The sequence below is a fragment of the Gracilinanus agilis genome, chromosome 2 (genome assembly GCF_016433145.1).
Source record: "Gracilinanus agilis isolate LMUSP501 chromosome 2, AgileGrace, whole genome shotgun sequence".
NCBI lineage: Eukaryota > Metazoa > Chordata > Mammalia > Didelphimorphia > Didelphidae > Gracilinanus > Gracilinanus agilis.
The window spans coordinates 672115379-672133989 of NC_058131.1; the positions used below are offsets into that span (position 1 = coordinate 672115379).

General features: G+C 35.0%; 1 protein-coding gene across 2 annotated transcripts in view; it reads left to right on the forward strand.

Moving 5' to 3' along the window:
* MICU1 (mitochondrial calcium uptake 1) overlaps positions 1-18611 on the forward strand; it is a 240744-nt gene that overhangs the window by 70195 nt on the left and 151938 nt on the right. Inside the window, exons 5-6 of one of the 2 annotated variants that reach the window (XM_044659090.1) lie at positions 9288-9331; positions 18207-18218. In XM_044659090.1, coding sequence (XP_044515025.1) covers positions 9288-9331; positions 18207-18218 — 56 coding nt within the window. The remainder of the gene's footprint in view (positions 1-9287; positions 9332-18206; positions 18219-18611) is intronic. The other variant, XM_044659089.1, reaches the window with a different exon arrangement.

Here is an 18611-nt window from a genome sequence, read left to right on the forward strand (position 1 = left end):
TTTATTATTTTTAGGAAAGGTCCTTCTATTCCTATACTTTTCAGTGTTTTCAATAGGAATGGATGCTGTATTTTGTCAAAGGCTTTTTCAGCATCTATTGAGATGATCATGTGATTTTTGTTTGTTAGACTATTGATATGGTCAATTATGTGGATGGTTTTCCTAATGTTGAACCAACCTTGCATTCCTGGTATAAATCCCACCTGGTCAAGGCAGGCATACTTTTAAAGACCTTTGGGCATAGCTCCAAATTGCCCTCCAGAATGGTTGGACCAATTCACAACTCCACCAGCAGTGTATTAGTGTTCCAATTTTGCCACATCCCCTCCAACATTTATTACTTTCTTTTGCTGCCGTATTGGCCAGTCGGCTAGGTGTGACGTGGTACTTCAGAGTTGTTTTAATTTGCATTTCTCTCATCAGGAGGGAATTAGAACATTTTTCATGTGCTTATTGGTAGTTTTGATTGTTTCATCTGAAAACTGCCTTTTCATATCTCTTGTCCATTTGTTGACTGGGCAATGATTTGATTTTTTTGTAAATTTGACTTAGTTCCTTCTATATTTGGAAAATTAAACCTTCGTCAGAGAGTTTTGTTATAAAAATTTTTTTTGCCTAGTTTTTTTCTTTCCTTCTAATTTTGGTTGCATTGGTTTTGTTTAAAACATTTTTAACTTGATATAATCAATCATTCATTTTACATTTTTTAATGTTCTCTATCTCTTGCTTGGTCTTAAATTCCTTCCTTTACCACAGATCTGACAGGTATACTATTCTATGTTCACCTAATTTATTTATGATTTCATTCTTTATATTTATATCATTTACCCATTTTGAATTTATCTTGGTATAGAGTGTGAGATGTTGATCTAGACCTGATTTTTCCATACTTTTTACAATTTTCCCCATACTGTTTTCCAATTTTCCTAGCAGTTTTTGTCAAATAGTTAATTCTTGTCCAAAAAACTGGAATCTTTGGGTTTAATCAAACACCAGCTTGCTGAGGTCATTTATCCCAAATCTATTCAATTGATCCTACCTTCTCTTTCTTAGCCAATAACATATTTTTTTGATGACCACTGCTTTAAAGTACAGTTTAAGATCTGGTACTGCTAGGCCCCCGCCCTTCACTTTTTTTTTTTCATTATTTCCCTTGATATTCTTGGATCTTTTGTTCTTTCAGATGAACTTTGTTATAATTTTTTTTTAAACCCTTGTACTTCTGTGTATTGTCTCATAGATGGAAGATTGGTAAGGGTGGGCAATGGGGTCAAGTGACTTGCCCAGGGTCACACAGCTGGGAAGTGGCTGAGGCCGGGTTTGAACCTAGGACCTCCTGTCTCTAGGCCTGACTCTCACTCCACTGAGCTACCCAGATGCCCCTGTTATAATTTTTTTCTAATTCTAAAAAAAAGTTTTTTGGTAGTTTGATAGGTATGTCACTGAATAAGTAAATTAACTTGGGTAGGATTGTCATTTTTATTACATTACCTTGTACTACTCATGAACAATTAATGTTTTTCCAATTATTTAGATCCAGTTTTAATTGTATGAAAAGTGTTTTGTAGTTGTGTTCATTTCCCCTTGCTTCACCCATTCTGGATTGCTCTCCATGCTCAGAACCTCTTTCTACGTCTATTCTACCATCATCACTTACCTATTTGTCCCATTCCCTCTGAGCATTATACCTTGCTCCTTTTCTGGTAAATCAATCTCCAATAAAGTCAAAATACTGAGAATAGCTTAATTAAAATATTTTCTAAGAGTGTGTTTGTAGGGAGTTATGGAAGATAATATATTAGCCCAAAGACATGGGTTTTTAAGATTGTAATGTTATAAAATTGGGGTATTTTTGGAAAGGAATCACATTCTGATATTCCTTAAAATCCTACCTATATAGTCAGCTGTCTTCAATATGAAGATAGCCTTGGGAAGATTGTAAAACACAGACATAAAGTACTGAGCTTCAAGCAAACATTTATATTGTTGCCTTTATAAAACAATGAATTAGCTTCAGTCTTTGCTCTTCCCATTACAATCCTTCTTTTCAAGTCTTTAAACTGTTGTTAGAGGAGAAATAAATTAGCGACTTCCCCTTTAGTGAGGTAATGATGAATAATTTGAGAATAAAGGAAATCATAACATTCAAGAATCATAGCACTATTATTTTTAGAGCAAATTTGCACTTTTTTATTCCTGATTTCTATATCAAATTGGCACTCTCTCCCTCAGCTATCTGCTTATCAAGCAATTTTGTTTTCAGAATGATTTCACACTGCTGGGAATCAATAAATGCTTATTAACAACAATTACCAACTACCATGTCTTATGTGGCTGAATAGAACTTGTACTCACAAATGTGAAATTTAAAATCAAGAATAACTGAAGCTTTAATATCCATAATTAAACATTCTTTAAAGTTTTTTAAAGTAACAATGGAAATGTGACAAATAGCAGAGTTTCTCAAAGTAATATTGTATTTGAGGAGCAACCAAAAGGCTCCTTTGGCTGAACTAAAAAGTTCTAGAAGGGGAGTACTATCGAAAGACTGCAAACCTAGGTTGAAATTAAGTTGTGAAGAGTTTCAAATATCAGAGGAGAAATATGTATTTAAGCCTAGAGATAAAAGGGATCCATTTGAAATTATTGAGCATGGAATTAACATTGACTGAACTGTAGTTAGTAAAATTACTTTGGTAGCTATGTGAAAGAGAGAATGGAGAGTCAAGAGACTAGAAATGGAATCAAATGAACAGAAATCACATAAATCTCAATAGCTGCAGAAAAAGCCTTTGACAAAATACAACACCCATTCCTACTGAAAACACTAGAATGTTTAGGTATAGATGGGCCCTCCTCAAAACAATAAACAGTATATATTTAAAACCATCAGCAAGTATCATCTGCAATGGGGACAAGTTAGTAGCCTTCCCAATAAGATCAGGAGTGAAACAAGGATGGATGCCCATTATCACCTCTATTGTGTAATATTGTACTAGAAATGCTAACAGTAGCAATTAGAGAAGAAAAAGAAATTGAAGGGATTAAGTAGGCAATGAGGAGACTAAACTATCACTCTTTGCAGATGATATGATGGTATATTTGAAGAATCCTAGAAAATTAACTAAAAGACTAGTGGAAATAATTAACAACTTTAGCAAAGTTGCAGGGTACAAAATAAACCCACATAAATCATCAGCATTTCTGTATATTTCCAACAAAACTCAGCAGCAGGAACTAGAAAGAGAAACTCCATTTAAAATCACTCAAGACAATATAAAATATTTAGGAGTCTATCTGCCAAGACAAATTAGGGGTTATTGTGAATGAGCGAGTACATTTATTAAGTGCTGGTGAGGTGTGAAACAATAATAGATACAAATACAAACATCAGATAATACTTGCCCTCATGGAACTTACATTCTAATGGGAGTAGATGATATATACAGGGAAATGATAACCAAAGATGTATATTTTCATCTGAGAAGTCACAGGGATAGTGATGGAGAGGAATAGCAGAGAGAGGTGGGGAGGGACTGTGGAAGAGGAGATTGCAAGATCGCAAGGTGGGGTATGAAAGCATGTGAGGTACAATAAGCCCTGTGACTTTTTATTCTTATACTCACCAGTCTGGCCTCAGAGAGAAAAGATGAGTGAATTAAGTCCCACAAAAAGATCATCTCTAAATATCCAGTGATCTAAAGAAGGCAGTAATAAGGATAATTAGATCACTAGTGAAAACTGCCACATAGAGTATGTTATATTCAAACTCTGAGTCTCACCTTGATTGGCAAGGGAGACAGTTGGAAGATATCGGAATGTTCCCTGATGCCGTGAGGACAGGAGGAAAGGCAGTTGGCCTGAGGATATAAATACCCCAACTGTCATCTGGGAGGGATCTTTTGGTCCTGGAAGCTCAGGTCTTGAGGTCTTTGAGCGTTGACCATTGATCCTCTCTGAATCTCCCTAGATATTTAGGCATTTGATCATCATTAGATATTTAGATATCTGGGCCTGGGTGGTAACCGGGAGGAGGGAAGAGAAGAAGCAGAGGGAGGTGAAAGGTAATTATTTCCTAAAGGCTGTATAGGCCGACATCACAATCTGAGAACAGGGAAGCCGAGAGAAATCACACTATCTATACCAACTGAGCAGTTTGCCCTCCCTAGTTTGGCGGTGGCCAAGCTGAACCAGAGGAGTGTGAAACCACTAGCTCCAGCCTACTAAAACAACTGCCTACAGTTCTGAGGGATTATTGATCATAGCTATAGTGACAGGGTTTCCTATTCCCAATCTGTTCCTGATTATTCCTTTCCCTATTTAACATCTATAGATAAAGTTTATTTAAGTACCTTCCTGAGTGGTCATTACATCATGACCCTTGTGGGGGAGCAATGCAGTCAGATGAAAATGTTATCCAAGGCTAATAGAGTCCAATATTAATAATCAATCCAACCCCAAGTGGGACCTTGAAAGGGTTATCCATCTACCTGACCATTAAGGGTCTTACCTGAGCACTGTTATAGAAATAGGGCATTATAACATCCAGCAGTGTGACAGGGTTCGGTGGTCCCCCTGCACCAGCTACTAGGGAATACAAAGCATAGCTTTCCAAACCAGTATCCCCTAGGAGCATAGTAGTATCAAGAAGAGTCCCTATTATTTATTTTATATGACAGTTTTGAAGTATGATTGTAGCCAGTTAGGTCTAGTGAGAGACATAAACTTATGCTCATATGGAACAATTGGAAAGTAAAAGAAAAGACTGCCCAAAGAATAGAGATGACTAAGAAAAGAAAGGAGAAAATACTAAAAATAGAGTTGTCTATTTCATAATTTTGTATACAGCTTACTTTTTATTTGAGGGGAAGAATACTTTCCCTAAAACCCTTATAATTCACCCTTTGGCTTACTCTACCTGTGTACCAACTGCCTGACACTTTGGGATTGCCTCTTCCCTCAGTTTCCCAGTGACTCGTTAGTTCCCTTCCTGATTTCCAGCTCCCCATTACGTTTATTTTTGCATATTAGTAAGCACCTTGAAAGTAATGACTGAGTTATTTTCTTGTTTTTGTCTTCTCAACACTTAGCACCCATAGGCAGTGTTTCATTAATTATTTATGTCTGTCAGCTATCATAGCTAAGCAGCACAACAGATACTGTGCCAGGCCTAGTGTCAGAAAGACTAATCTTCCTAAGTTCAAAACTGGCCTCAGACACTTTACTTAGCTGTGTGACCCTGGGCAAGTCTCTTAACCCTTGTTTGCCTCATTTCCCTCATCTGTAAATTGAGCTGGAGAAGGAAATGTCAAATCACTCCAGTATCTTTGCCAAGAAAACCCCAAATGGGGTTACAAAGAATCAGACACAACTAAAAAAGCCTGAACAACAACCATCTTTCTATGGAAGTCCTGACCCTTCTCTTATGAAATATTGTGGAAATATGTAAATTCAATCAACTATCAAACATTTCTTAAGCACCTACTATGTTGCAGGCACAGGGCTACTTGTTGGGAATATAAGTGCAAAGACTGAAACAATCCCTACTATCCAAGAGGTCATCATCCTGAAAGATCAGATCCATCTGAAATTAAGAATACTTTCCCATCCAGCTGTGCTCCTTTGGATTTCACCACCCCCTTTTCCCATTGGGTACCCCAAGGTTTTGTAGGAATTCAATGGGCAAAGGAGCATGGAAAAGCACAGAGCTTATGTAGGAGACTGTGAATAGTTTAAGTGGAAACATGAACAACTTAGAGGCATTTTGCTAGGAAATAAGACTATTCAAAAAACAGAGCAGTTTCATTAGACAGGATCTTGAATGTCAGGCTAAAAGTTTTTAATGTCCTTAGTAGTCAACAGGGAATCGTTGCAGAGATTCTGACTAAATTGGTGATCTTCCCTTGGCTTCTCTCAATTCTCAGCTGAAATCATACTTGCTGTAAAGCCTTTCCTAGTCCTCCAGCTGCTAGTGTCTTTGCCTCTGAGATTATATCCCATATATCTTATGTGTAAATATCTTATATGTGCCAAAATATTTATATTTCTTATATCTTATCTCCTCCATGAACTCTGTAATGCAGAGACTGAGGCCTCCCTTCTGTTCCTTGCATACATTATTGCACTTCTGGACTCCATGCATGTTTCCTAGCTGTCCTCCATGCCTAGAATTCTCCCTCTCATCATCTGTGTTTTCTGACTTCTCTGACTTCCTTCTGCCTTGTGTAAGAAGCCTTTCCTAATCTCCCATAATGGTAGTACTGTAGAACCTTCCCTCTTAGATTAGTTTCATGTTATTCTGTCCATGTATTTGTTTGTACATAGTGATTTAAGTGTTTTGTGTCCTTCAGTGAGCTTGAGTGTAGTGAGTGAGTAGGGACTGATTTTACCTTTTCTTTCTATCCCTTGCACTTAGCAAAATAGTACTTGGTGGGAGCAACTGGATATCTCAGTAGATTGAGAGCCAGGCCTAGAGATGGGAGATCCTAGGTTCAAATTTGACCTCAGACACTTCCTAGCTGTGTGACCCTGGACAGGTCACTTAACTCCCATTGCCTAGCCCTTACCACTCTCCTGTCTTAGAACCAATATACAGTATTGATTCTAAGATGGAAGGTAAGGCTTTAAAAAAATAGCACTTGGCACATAGTGAACAATAAATTCTTGACTGACTGAGAAGTCAAGACATAAAAGAATATCCAATAGGAGAGATGAACAATGCTGGCCCCTCCCATTGGAGACAAGAACTCTATGACATCCTGGGGAGAGCAGGACAAAAATTCTCTTTAGAATCAAAGACTTCTTCTTAGAGCTGGTTCTCTGTCACCATCTTCTCTCTGAGCTCTGTACTTTGCCACTTTTTTTTTTGGCATGATTTCAAGAGGGAAAAGGACTTAAGACTTGGCAATTGGCGACCTTTGAAAGAGCACTTTGATTAAATGGTGGAGAGCAGAAGTTTGATTACAACAAATTGTGGGAGAAACTAGACCTAGCTGTCTAGCAAGGGGGAGATATAAGGTACAGGCAACTTTTTCAAGCAGTTTAGCACCAAAGAGGATGAGCAATTTGGGGCAACGAGTTAGAAGCTTAAGAAAACTTTTAGGATTAGAGGGAATGATTAGGAGCCAATGACTAGGAAGCTATTAAAGGTATACCTAGTGTATACTTCTGTTTTCTCATCTTGGACTGCATCAAAAGTGTCCACAAATAGTTTGCAGGGATATGAAGATGATAGTCTTTCTTCATTCTGTCCTGGTCTGATTACATCTAGATTATTGTGCTTGGTTCTGGATGCTACAGTTTATGAAGGTCCTTTATTAAGCTAGAAAAAAATCCAGAGAAGGGCAGCTAAGTGAAGGATCTTGAGTCTATACCTGTGAAAATTAGTTAAAGGAACATACACAAGAGATGACAAAAGTAGAATCTGTGAACCTGGCCACAAATTAAATGGGGGAGGAAGGATAGAGGAAGGCAAAATAATGAACTGAAAATGACACCTACATTGCATGCCTGGATGACTGAGAGGATGCATTGTTGATGGAGATGGGAATTAGTACAACCATTTTGGAAAGCAATTTGGAATTATACAACTGAAGTGGCCAAAATGATACTTTTTGACCCAGAGATTTGACTTCTAGGCATATTCCCCTTAAAAATCCCTTGACAAAAAAAAATATTCTGTATACACCAAAATGTTTATAGCAACACTTTTTTTTGATAACCAAAAAAAAAACCCTAAACAAATAGATGTCCATCAGTTAGGAAATGATTGAACAAATTGTGATACATAAGAATATTGAAATATAACTGTGCTGTAACAAACAACAAATATAATGAATTCAGAAACTCATGGAAAGACTTATACAAATGATGCAGAATGAAGTATGTGAAGGCAAGAAACCTATATTCAAAAAGACTGTGTTATAAATGGAAGGAAAAAATCGACAACCACAAAACAATGAGAAATGAATCTTTGAAAATTGTAAAGAGCAGACTTGGCCCCAAAAGGTTATGAACACCTTCCTAACCCTTTTATGGAGGAAGGGGATTGTGGAATATTATACATGTTTTCAGATTTTATTGATGAATTACTAGCTTTTCTAAATTTTTCACTTCTTCCTCATTTCTTTTCTTGCTCTCTCCATGAATAAACTCATTGAAATCTGGCTCCCTTTGCATGGAATAGCTTGACCATCTTTACAACATTGGTTACACTTTTTTCAGACTCCCAGATTCTTTGGTCATAGGGGAGGAGATGAAAAACTCCTTGTTCCCCATTTCTATTTCCAGGCCTTCTACCACCATCACTCTAGTTCTTTCATATTCAGTCTATATTTATCACCAAATCAAGACCTCTAGCACTGTCCACTTCCTTTCTCAGTGAGTTCCATGTATGGATTACAATCTTTCTCTCCTCCCCAACACCTTTTTTATTAGAGGACTTTAGCACACATATTGATACTCCTTTATACACCCTAATCTTCCAGTTCCTTAACTTATTCACTTCCTAGTACTTACTCCTCCACCATACCTCAGCTATACACCAGTGCTTCTGCTCTCAGATTTTGCTATCATTCATAAATGTCCCATTTCCGCCTTCAGGACATTTTCTCACCATCACCATTTTCCATCCCCTGATGAGAAAACCTCACCTCATATTTGATTTTCCCGATTCTCCCAAATATTAGTTTTTCTCTCATAGGGCATTTTTTGTATTGTCTCTTTGAATTTATCTGTTAACATACCATACATATCTAGTGGACTAAAAGTTCCTTTAGGGCAAGGGATAGTCTTATATTTGTATTTATATCTTTAACACCTAGTATAGTGCCAGACATATAGTAGGTACCTAAAAAATACCTATTGATTGGCTGATAAAATGGCACAATGAAAAGAATACTGCTCTGGAGTCAGATGGCCTGGACTTATATCCTGCTTCTGACACTGCCTCCTCAAGCTTCGACAAATCGCTTACCCATCTTTGGCTTTGGCCTTCCTTTCTCTTATCAGTAAAATGAGGGAGTAGGACTAGAAAACCTTAGAGGTTTCCTCTAACTTCAGATCTCTGTGAACCTGTAAAAAAGTAGAATTATCTTTTCTTGTCTTAATTGAAAATAGGAAAGTAGGAAATGTTTTCATTCCTTCAGATAAGTTCAAGGGAGAGCTCTATTCCATTAGTATTAGTTTTCTAATCACTAAAAACAAAGATGAAGACTATACAATTTTATATGTTTGAATTTGAGGTATAAATTCAACAGTGAATTAATTTTGTTACTTCTTTTCTGCAGATTTGGGCCTGGATCAGTACATAGTGAAACGCTTTGATGGAAAGGTGAGAGAATTATGACACAAGTATATATGTTTTTGTTACTAAATATATTTTAAAAGTTTCCTGGTTGACTTTCCATTAGAACCATGTGGGGAAACTATACTTTAATGCATCTCATCGAAGAAGCATATATCACATTAGAAAAATCTTATAAAATAATCCTTCATATGTTTTTCTTACAGAAAAAGGAAAAATGATAATTGCATATTAGCATTTTCACAATATGATTAACTCTTTGTTTTTATATTAATATATCTCTATATATACACCCATACATATATAAACATCTTGAATCAACTGCTGTGTTTATTAATCATTCATCTGGCACTTATTTACATCTGTGTATGAGATTAAAGATACTAATAAGAACACCAAGCCCAGCATAAGGACCATTTCTGTCCCTGAAAACACTTCATCTTGTTGATTTTTTTTCCTTGATATTGTCCTCCTTTTGGATAACATAAAGCAATCTAGAAAATTATAGTGATAACACATTGTAAATAATTTGTACTTTATGGTTGTAGGAATGATCAAGTTTATTGTTTGTTTATTTGAATGTTGTTAATAGTTACTAACTTTAGGATTTTAACAATTAAAAATTTTAGAATTTTAACAATTAAAAATTATGAAAACAGAACTGCCTTTATTTACATATGAATATGCATTATGTTTGCATACATATGCCTTCAAATATTTGAATAAAACATACATTAATCTATTCCACTTTGAGTAGTCAAACACAAAGAATGCTTCTTAGTCTGTGAAATGTTTTTCCCCTTCTCCAGGTTCCTTTATCAAAGAAAAACAAGAAAAGGCTAATAATAAACAAGAAACAGAGAGTTTTGGAGAAAGGCAAAGAAAAGCATCAGAATGAACAGGAAATTAATTACACTACAGAGCATCAAAAACCAGAGCTATCCAACATTGTCCTTCTAGATGAGCGGAAAAAGGCAGGAACAGAAAGGGGTATTTTGCAGGGCAGAAAACTTCGCCTCTGAGGGAAGTTTAACCAGAGTTCACCAGCAGTTCATGGGGGTTAATTAATGAGATGTGCAAACACAGGAAAGGTGTAGATAGGATCAGGCGAGTATTTTAAGTGGTTGTCTACTATTTTGAGGGACATTGAGAAATATGTGCAACCCAAAATGTCTTGCCATGGTGCCCCCAATTCCACCTTTAGAGGTTCATTCTTTTAGATCAACATTACTTTTCTCAGGCTTCCTGTTTTAAAATTCAAGTACCTTTGAGAAGAGTATTGAATTAGGTATCTAAGTATATGATTATGTTTTAATGTATATTTTATTATATTTATAAATATGCTATTTTAGCATGTTATTGTTCTCTAGCATAATATATTTATAACATACTTTAACATATTTATTAATCAACCAACAAATGTTTATTAAGAACCTAGGTACTATTTGTTAGCCACTGGGGTTGCAAATACAAAAATGATATGATCCTGACCACTACATATCAGATTGATTCCCAGGGATAACATATTGTTATTTTTTAAAATGATAAAGGCTGATATTATGAGGGAAACTAATATTTTAATTAAAGCCATGCTGATAAAATAAATTAGACCACGTGCCTGTAAAAATTTGAATTGCCACCAGTCCCCATCTTGTCTATGTAGCCAGAAAGAGCCCTTCTCAAGCCTGACTTCCGAATTTAAGCTGCACTCTACATTGGTTCCCATTGTCTGATCTTATCACATCAGAAACCGGAAACCCATTGGATCACGGGAAATGTAGTTTCAGAGTCCCCCACATGTCCATAGGAAGTTAAATGGGACCTCCCTGAATTCCAAGCAACACATTTCCCCCTGAGATCTGGCAAAAAAAAAGGATTGGTCCTTTTTCTTTGCTGGATCTGTAAACATAGTCAACTTCTAAATTGCAGGAATTTGGGGATAAAAGAAAAGGATAAAACTAGCTGCATTGACAAAAAGCCAATTTGGGGCAGTCCCCTATTAGCATAAGAGTATACATTCAAAACAAATGCATTCAACTCATTCAACTCCCCATAGTTCAAATCAACTCACCCCAAAGTTCAATTTTGATCTTCATGGTCCAGTGAAGGCTCTTCAGGCATCTTCATGGTGCCTCCACCAAACAGGTTCGTTGTCTGGATTCTGGGGAGATGGCAAAATCCTTATCCTGAAATTACTCTCAAAAGAATTTAAACTTTACATTATAGATTATCAAACATACGTTCCTTCTAAGAATTATACATTTCCCCCTGAAATTACTCCTAAAAGTTATATATATATATTTTACATTATCGATTTTTAAAAACTTAACACACATCCCTCTGAGGAAAATTCTAAATAACACATTTCTCAGCTAAGGATGCATGTCTGAGTCACAGGGGTTGTATGAAATCAATTGGCAAAAGAAATAGTAAAAAATAAAAAGAATAAAATTCAGATAAAAGGGGAAAAAATTAACTTGTGAATGAAATAGGATATTCTGTGTACAGAAAGTATATGTATACAGACAGTGTAAGCAGATGATACCGAAAACTGCCCTCCTTAAGTTAGTTTTTGCCTAGGCATGGCTGAAGGTAGTAAAATGAGAGTAAATGGAGCTATAAAAATAAGCCTATCCCAAACAAGTACCTTTTCAGGGACTCAGCATCTTTTTGTATTTGTTCATGCGTATGTTTTGTCTTGATGTATTTACTGAATCTATTTATCTCTCTACCTGGAGAATTTTTGCACCCAAAGATTGTTCATGAATTTTCTCTTAGAAAGAAGATCTTATTTAATGTTGGTGTTTGCTTGACTAATTTAGAACAAACATCTATAGGAGAATTTTGTTTGTTTTTTTAACCTGAGTACTCTACCAGGTTTTGCTTTCATAAAAAGCCAAGTGTTACATAAGAAAACCCAAGATAGTAAATATCATTCTTTCAGCCAATTTTTTAAAACTTAATATAATAAAGAATGTACAATTCATGTAATATTTTGTAACATAAGAGTCTTAGATTTTTGCCATGCAAGAAGGTCTTCCTCCGATCATTTTTATGGTAGGTATGACATATGTGTGGATGTAAACACCAAGAACTAAAGAAAAGCTTGGCTTTATTCAGTCATATTATAGTATGATTGCAACTTTTTTGACTACCTTTTTTTAAAAACTATTATCACTTTAATAATTCTTTATCAGTTATTGCCAGTATTTGCATTCTGACCAAAAATTTAAGTTGGAAACTAATATCCTAGGAGAGTCTACTTTAAAATTATGTTGGTTTTTAAAAAAGTGATTATCTTTTTCACTTCATTTGAAAAAATTAATAAATTGATAGCTACCCAAAGGAAATGTACTTCTTCCATCAACTTCTATTAAGCTTGTGCCCCATATGATTTTTTATTCATTAATTTAAATAATAATTTCTCACAAAAGGCTAGCTTATGACTATAGGATTGCCATTGGTGCTTTTGTTGTTAAAATCAGCAAAATGGGTTTGGAAAGGGGTTATCTCTGTACTTCAGTGCCATAAAGCTCTAAATACAATAGGACTTCATTTTACCTGATCAATATTTTTCAAGACCCTTTGCATTAGTTAAAAATAGTGCAGGGGGGCAGCTGGGTAGCTCAGTGGATTGAGAGCCAGGCCTAGAGACAGGAGGTCCTAGGTTCAAACCTGGCCTCAGCCACTTCCCAGCTGTGTGACCCTGGGCAAGTCACTTGACCCCCATTGCCCACCCTTACCAATCTTCCACCTATGAGACAATACACCGAAGTACAAGGGTTTAAAAAAAAATTTAAAAAAAATAGTGCATATTAGAGAAGCCCATTATTTAATAAGTATTTCTTACATAACAAAAAACTGAGTCACTTCATGACTTCTCTTAGGCTACTAGGTTCTGATAAGCCTAAGAAAAGTAATGAAGTGTCTAGGCTTGAATAACACTAGGCTTGTTTTGGGGGCTATTATTAATAACTAAATAGTGTTAATGAAGCAAAAAGAAGCACTACCCTGAGAAGGACATGCCTATAAGTGAGAACTCTGGATAAAGACTGATGTAGGAGCTAGTGTTAGAAGCAAAACAATGTGATGATTCACACTGACACTTTCCAGATCGAGAATGAGCTTGACTGGGTAAATTGCTACACCCAAGAGTAAAGACCATTTGTGAAAATGGCATGGATTTAGCATATTCCTAAATTTTTTAAAGTCTTTTTCTGCTTTTTTTCCTTTATTGCCAATCACATATACCTGAATTCAAGTGTGTTATGTTCACATAAAACGAAGTCCTGCTGGCTATATGCCAGATGAGTCAGAGGAAACTGTCTTTCTCGTGGTCACCTGAGCCATCTCTCCTATATTATTTGTTTAAGTGAAAAATCCCTCTTGAGAAGGAAAACAAATACTCTTGCTCTATTTAAAATTTTAATAAAATAAGATTTGATTTATTTTGTTTTAATTTCATATATTCCCCCCACCCCACCCCTGCCAGAGTTGCTAATTCTTTGCATTGTAGTTGTGTTGTAATGAAGTTGTGAAAGTAATGGATAGAATGAATTACTTTCATAACTGTGACTATACTACATTTATCAAATGTTCCCCTGCCACAAATAGTATGCAAAGCAAGTTAAACAGTCTCAGCCCTTAGGATGAGATGGTACAGTCTATGAATCATATATGTGCTTAAGATTTACAGTGTGCTTTCCTTGCAACAATTCTGTGAGGGAGATGTCTTCAAGGATTATCATTCCTTTTTTATAGATAAGGAAACATATTCATAGAGGAGAAATAACTTTCTCAGAACTGCAGAAGCTAAGAAGGATCAGGACCTACTGGGAAGACAGTTCAAAAAAGACACAAAAGTCTGGGAAACTCAACCCAAAAGATTTTGAGCATGTTTTGATATGATCCTTATGGGGGTAGGATATAGTCTATTACCTCTTTCTCATGAACAGTGACAACAAATGTCCAGCTTCTGCCTCATAGATGAAAATGAATTCCCTCTTGCCAGAGTATTTTCAGCTTCCAAAATGTTTTGCTAATAGGCTTCTACTCATTTAATCAGAGAAAACATTTTCTGAATTTAGCTTTCAGCATTTATTGCTCTTAGATAGAAAGTAGGAGATTTTTTATTGTTGTTGATGAAAGTTGGGAGGGAGTGGAATAGTTTTCTACCTTCTGGTAGTAAGGACATACAATTAATGGGATCACTACTAATTATGACCTTTATTCCTTTTAGTTTCCAGGCATTTTTCTCTCATTCAATCGTTGAACTGCCATTTCACTAGGGAAAAAAATGCTTGGAATTGGTGGTTCTCAGTTTCTTTTGTATGTTTTGGTGTAGCTTATAAGGTTATAGCATGTTTCCTAGTCTTGATTGTTTTCTTTCCTTTTTGCTTCTCCTATTTTTTACTCATTCATTTTTACATTTAACTAATTAAAGTGAAAAGTATGTTCCTTTTTTTTTCTTCTACTCAGAACTGACAAGTCTTCTCAAATAAAGCTTTCTCTCATCACTATATTTTTTAAAACTGTCAAACATAGTATACACTTAGCAGACTTTCAGTAAAGGTATTTCTTAGTAAGAAATGCTGATTCCCATTCATTATTTAAGTATAATATTTTTATCTTTTTTAAGAATAATACTTAGGGGAAAATAGGTAGCACAGTGAATAGAGCACTGGATCTGGAGTCAGGAAAACTTAGGTCCAAATCTGACTTTAGACACTTCTTAGTTGTGTGACTCTGAGCAAGTCATTTAACCCCAATTGCCTAGCCTTTGTCACTCTTCTTAGAACTGTTACTAAGACAGAAGGTAAGAGTTAAAAAAAAAAAAAAAAGAATAAGCGCTTAAAATTAAAATCATATCAATTTAACCATTGCCTTAACCTCTATTACTTTTGGGGGGGGGGAGGGGATAGAAGTATTTTCAACATTCCCTCCTCTCCCACCCGTAAGACATCTCTAAAAGACATTGTGATTAGATCTAGGATTTTCCTTATTTAAATCCTGGAACCAGAAGTCAAAAGATTTGGATACTAGCTCTAAGCAGTACCATAAGTTGCTCTGTGACCTTGAGCATTACTTTTTTCTGGGCATCAGCTTATCCATTTATAAAATGAAAAGATTGGATTAAATAGATATTGTTCTAAGAGTCTGGGGCTCTAGATATGATTTCTTAGTGCCTTGCTTATATTTTATACTTGAGTCACAGGGTGCTAAGAACTTAGATTTTTTTGTTGTTTTTTTCCATATTCTACACTATTCCCAAAAGTGTTCCTGAAAAGAGGATAATTTCATGTCAAATAAAACAAAAATGCCTTTATATTTAAGTTAGAGTCAACATTAGTATTGAATTTGATATTGATTACTATTTTGTAGGCCAGAGAATATTCAAACAGAGAAGGAAATAGGAAAAATAACCTATATTTAAAATAGAAATGCTCAACAGATAATATGTAAATATGTCTGTAATTGTATGCTGGTTGAAATTTTAGTAAAAATTTATTGACATAAATTTTAAAATGAGTTGTATACTTGTATTAGATAAAAACCAAAACTCCCATACTTGTCAACATAGAAAGCCAAGTAATTAAATGGAGGGCAAGAGTATTATTTTTCTTTAAAGAAGGGCTTTCCCTACCCTTTGGGACACTTAGGTATTTGTTTCTTGTCATAAATCAAGTGATTTTTCTGGAATAACATCAGAGATATTACCTTTATCGAAAGAGGTATTCGTGTTCAGGGGAGTGGGCTCCTTCTCTCCTTAATGTAGAAGGTGGCTTAGCCAGGTTGGATATATGTAAGATACAAAGTAAACACCATAACAAGTTGGAACTCCCATGGGGCAGATTTTGATGCATTTCTAAACATGTCAGTTTTGCCTTAAGTTTAAGTCAGAAAAGGATTCCATATTCTCTCAGAATGGAGAACTACTTAGTCCTATTGAAATGAGTATCAGACTGATACTTTTAAGTGTAGAACTGCAATGGTACTTGGCCATATCTCTGTTCTTTTGCTTCCAAGTATTTGATTATATAATCCGAGAGCTTGAAAGAAATTTTAGAGGTTATCTAGTTGAACCTAACTTTTAATTACTGAAAATTAGCACAATTTACATACCTGATCAGTTTTGGGGTTTCATCAGAATTGAAACTCCTTCCACCCCAAGACTGTAACACATCTATAATTTTATAGGCTGAGTTGCCTGAGCCTCAAGAGGTTAAGTGTGACTTGTCCCATAGTCACATTGCTAGTACTGTCAGTAGCTAATTTTGAACCCAGATCTTCCTGATCCCAAGTCCTGTCCACTCTATGTTTTTTCTTTTGTATATGTAAATTTTTGCTAGATTTTCCATGGATATAAAAGAGTATCTGAACATTTCATTTCCAGTCTTGTTCTCTAGGCTACACAATTGTTATAATTCTACTTTTGCTCATGATCCATGTTTTCATTTGTCATGTTAAATCCCAACTTTTAATTAAACTTTGCACTATCACTTGCATTTTCTTGTACTCATTTTTTAAGTGGCAAAATATTTCCTCTAAAGAGTATATCATTGGATTGAATAGAACAGGAAAATTGTTTTAAACTTGTAAGCCATAAGTTCCCAAATGTATTCAACAATCACATACTCAATCTCTTTGGGAAATGAATTTTATCATGTTTTTTCTTTGTACAGTTTTTATTTATATTCAATAATTTCTGAAGTTTAAAGGAAAAACTTCTCCCACTAGCTGAAAATACGTGACATTATTTGACACTAAATATGTTTTCCCCTTAAGCTGTTGGCTCACATAATAATTAATAAGAAATTATTTTTCATATAACCCTGTTTTTCAAACTATTTCAAAAATATAATTCTCTTGTTCATATGATTCAGAATTTCTCGTTTAGTGAATCTTAATTACATTAACCTTGTTTAAATCAGTTTTATCTACTTTACTAGAATAAAATTAGAAAGTTTTTTTAACCATAAAATGTCTAACAGTTTCATCTTAAGAAAAGAAAATGATCAAATGTCAGTTTTCAATTTAGTCACTGAATTTAGAAATTGGAATGTGTATTGCATTATGTTTTCTTTTATCCTTATACCCAAGGTAGTGTGAAACTGATATCTGATTTTCAAGATCAAACTGACTTTTGTTTTTAAATGGAAACCAGTACTTTTAAAGTAGAAGACCTCAAGTGTAACTAGAAATTTGGATTTTGCTTTTATTTGATAAGAAAGGAAAAAAAAAGGCAGTATTAGATTTAATCATTATACTACCAGTTATTTAGGATTTGCAAGAAGGGCTTTAACTCTTTACAAGTACACAGCAATAATCAAAGTGAACTGGTCACTGATTCCCTAGTTTCTCCATTAATTAGAGTTTATTTTTAAAACCAAGCTTTCCTTGGACACTCAATAAAGTTTTAGACATTTCATTTTTAATTAAAGGTCTTCCAAGGTTCTCTAATCAGTATTTCATATATAGTGCTTGAAAAATATCTCATAGTACCCTTCTGTCCATTTCCCTACTTTAAATTATGGAGAGCCCCTATTCCTCAATTTCAATTATGAATGTAAAAGTCTGTCTCTAAAGATCCTCCCAAACATTTTCCTAGGGAAGTATTGACTAAAACCTTATATTTCATTTGGAGAAAAATTAGAGATTGCCATTTCTTTTTCCTAGGCCTTGTATGTAACATCAAAAATACTACTGTGTGTTCTTTTCCTGTCTTGATTTCCTAAGTGTTGTAATGTATTGTAATCTGTATACTTTTTATATGTGTATATGTGTTTAGAGATAGAGAGAGTTTGTTTCTTGGTTTTTAATTTTTTGGTTTTGCTTTTTTATGTAATCAAACATTCCCAATTTTTTTCCTTTCCTTTTTCTAACCTTTCTTCCCTCTGATCAGGATTTCTGGCAGGTACTGACTCATCAGCATGTTCTTTCATTAGTCTATGCTCCAGAAAAACATAGTTATGCTTTGGGGGTAAAAGGGGAGAGTGCATGCTGATTTCCTTCCCCTACTGCCTTTAGAATGGTTCAACTCTTTTCACTTTTAATTGAGTTTCATCTTAAATAAAGACAATCAGAACATTGAGTCCTTGAGAATATAGTAGCTAGACACAATTGAACAGGGAACTTTAAATGTATCAAGGAAGAAAATTTTGTGCAAAGAAAAATGGCTGTGCTGTATTTATTACTATCCTGAAGAAATAAGCAGATTGCTTCAGTAGTTCCCATTAGCAGTCTCCCTTGACAAATTTTTAATTCTGGCAGTTGGACACCTTAGATAGTAAGACACTACTAGTTTGAA